The 2,996-nt window shown below is 33.4% G+C and overlaps 1 protein-coding gene across 1 annotated transcript; it reads left to right on the top strand.

Annotated features, from left to right (window-relative positions):
- Positions 1-592: 592 nt before the first annotated feature.
- LOC139862071 (uncharacterized) lies at positions 593-2,522 on the top strand. The gene is made up of 2 exons (XM_071850622.1): positions 593-1,129; positions 1,209-2,522. Exons 1-2 carry the CDS (start codon positions 593-595, stop codon positions 2,520-2,522), a joined length of 1,851 nt encoding a protein of 616 aa, XP_071706723.1.
- Positions 2,523-2,996: the final 474 nt, after the last annotated feature.

Raw genomic sequence — 2,996 nt, 5'->3', positions numbered from 1 at the left:
GATATTATCATCATATTATGAATTCTTTATGTTACTTATTTGTACAATTTATTTAATGTTGATTTTATAGAGATGCAAGGCACACTTGATAATTTTGTAAGAAAAAGAAAACCATCCAATGAGGGAGAACCTTCAAGCGCAAATGTTTCCAACAAAATTCCAAGATCTAACTCTATTCCTTCAAAGACAAAAGAAATTGATATAACTAATCTTCCTTGGGATCCCGCAGACAGAAAAAATATTTTAGACTATGACCCTAATAAAAGAGATGAAATTAGGAGACTTTATTTGCAAAGAGGACCTTTTCAATCACGCGGTCATGTGTGTCCGGCAAAAAAAGTAGCGTCCGCTAATAGACGTTTTGTCCTAGCTTGGTTTGATGAATATTGTTGGTTAGAGTATAGCGTAAAAGCGGACAAGGCATTTTGTTTGTGGTGTTACTTATGTAGAGATCATGTAGATAAACAATGTGGGAGTGATGCATTTGTGACCGATGGATTTAGCAATTGGAACAAAAAAAAATAGATTCAGTGTTCATGAGAGTGATGTAAATAGCTTTCACAATAGAGCACGTCTAAAATGTGAAGATTTGATGAAGCCAAAGCAATCTATAGCTGTTACTCTTAATAAGCAATATGATATTGAGAAGCAAGAGTATCGAATTCGTTTACAGAGTTCAATTGATGTTGTTAGATATGTAATGCATAACGCATTACCATTTCGTGGCCACGATGAGAGTGAAAACTCTATATATAGAGGAATTTTTCTGGAAACATTGAAATTAGTTGCAAGTCAAAATGAGGATGCTCATAAAGCTATGATAAAAGCTCCTAAGAATTGTAAATTAACTTCACCTGACATTCAGAAAGACATTGTTGAATGCTTCGTAAAAGAAATACTCTCATCTATATTTGGAGAAATTGGTAACGATGTATTTAGCTTGTTAGTTGATGAGTCTAGTGGTGTGTCCAAGAAGGAACAAATGGCTGTGGTTTTGAGATATGTAGATAAATGTGGGGTTGTTAATGAGAGATTTGTTGGTGTTCTTCATGTGAAAGACACATCATCTTTAACTTTGAAGTCTGCCATTGATTCCTTATTTGCCGAGCATAAAGTGAGTTTGAAACAGGTAAGACATTAAAACTATTTTTATGTATCTCTCTTTTGCAAATTTATTATGACTCTCCTAAATTTTTATAAATGAATAGGTTAGAGGTCAAGGCTACGATGGAGCAAGCAATATGCGTGGAGAGTTTAATGGTTTAAAAGCTTTGATCTTAAGAGATAATAGCTCAGCTTATTATGTACATTGTTTTGCTCATCAACTCCAGTTAGTAGTTGTGGCGGTTGCAAAACATCATGAGGGGGTTGGGGATTTCTTTGATAAACTAGCATTAGTGGTAAATGTGGTTTGTGCCTCATGTAAACGAAAAGATATGATCCGAGATGCTCATAAAGATAGAATTGCAGAAGAGATTGCTAAAGGTGAAGTTGAAACGGGAAGTGGAAAAAATCAAGAACTTTCTCTTGTAAGAGCGGGAGATACAAGATGGGGTTCTTATCATAAAACGATGTTAAGCTTGAAATCTTTATTTCCTGAAGTTGTCAAGGTTCTTCAATATGTTAAAAAGGACGGTGATAATCCTTTGAGTCAAGCATCCGGTATTCTAGCCTATTTTGAAACCTTTGATTTTGTGTTCTATTTGCATTTGATGTTGCACATTTTAGGACTCACGAACGCATTGTCACGAGCTTTTCAAAGAAAGGATCAAAACATCATAGAAGCGGCTTCGTTGGTGCATGGAACAAAGTTTTCATTGCAAGAATTTAGAGAGAACGGGTTTGATGAATTGTTGAAGGATGTATATTCATTTTGTCAAAAATATGATCTTGAAATTTTGAAAATGGATGAAGTATATGTTGTTTCAAGAAATCGAAAGTCGAATATTACAAATCAACATTACTTCAAGGTTGACGTTTTTACTACGGTTTTGGATAGGATAATTCAAGAGTTTGGTGATCGGTTTAGCGAGGTAAGCACTGAATTGCTTACTAATATGGCAGCTTTGAGCCCACGTGATTCGTTTTCTATGTTTGATGCATCCAAGTTAATGAAGTTGAGCGAGATGTATCCAATGGATTTTAGTCAAGCTGATAGAGATCATCTTAAGCGTGAACTTGATGTCTACTATGTGATTATGCGGCGCGATGAACAATTTGCCAACCTAAACGGGATTAGCGACCTAGCTAGATTGATGGTTAAAACTGAAAAAGATATATCATTTCGCTATGTCTACCGGTTATTAAAGCTTGCCTTGGTTTTGCCTGTTGCAACTGCAACAGTAGAGAGGTGTTTTTCGACAATGAAGCTTGTGAAATCAGATTTGCGTAATCGAATGAATGATGATTTCTTAAACGGTTGTCTTCTTGGTGCCATAGAAAGAGAAGCGCTTGCTAGAGTTAAAGATGAAACAATTATGAATCGTTTCCAACGAATGAAATATCGTAGGGGACAATTGTAATACTAAAGTAAGTAGATTTCTTATTTTTGTACTTGATCGTAGTTTTTCGATTATTTTTGCTACGTAATACATTTCATTGCCATTTTATGACACCATCCACTTATAATCCTGGCTCCGCCACTGGTGGCAATAGATCCTATTTTAATGAAAAACTAGTAAAATGACTCGTAAAATTACGAGTTTGTTTAAACGAAACAATTTAATGACATGTTTTAGGTATTAAGTGAATGTAAATACTAAAGTCATTTATTTTAATGACCCGTTTCACTTGTCGTTATTTTTACAAATATAGAGACATGTATTTTCGCATAAATATATAACGTAATTAATTTCGTAAAAAGAATCCATATTTGAATATTAATAATATAATAATTATAATTATAATAATTATTATTATATTAAAAGTAATAATAATAATAATAATAAGGTCCGCTCAAAGTTGAGGATTTATATTTTTAATAATAATAATAATAA

This window comes from Rutidosis leptorrhynchoides, chromosome 8 (genome assembly GCF_046630445.1).
Source record: "Rutidosis leptorrhynchoides isolate AG116_Rl617_1_P2 chromosome 8, CSIRO_AGI_Rlap_v1, whole genome shotgun sequence".
NCBI lineage: Eukaryota > Viridiplantae > Streptophyta > Magnoliopsida > Asterales > Asteraceae > Rutidosis > Rutidosis leptorrhynchoides.
The sequence above is the reverse complement of the archived record's forward strand: the minus strand, read 5'-3'. Positions and strand labels throughout refer to the sequence as shown.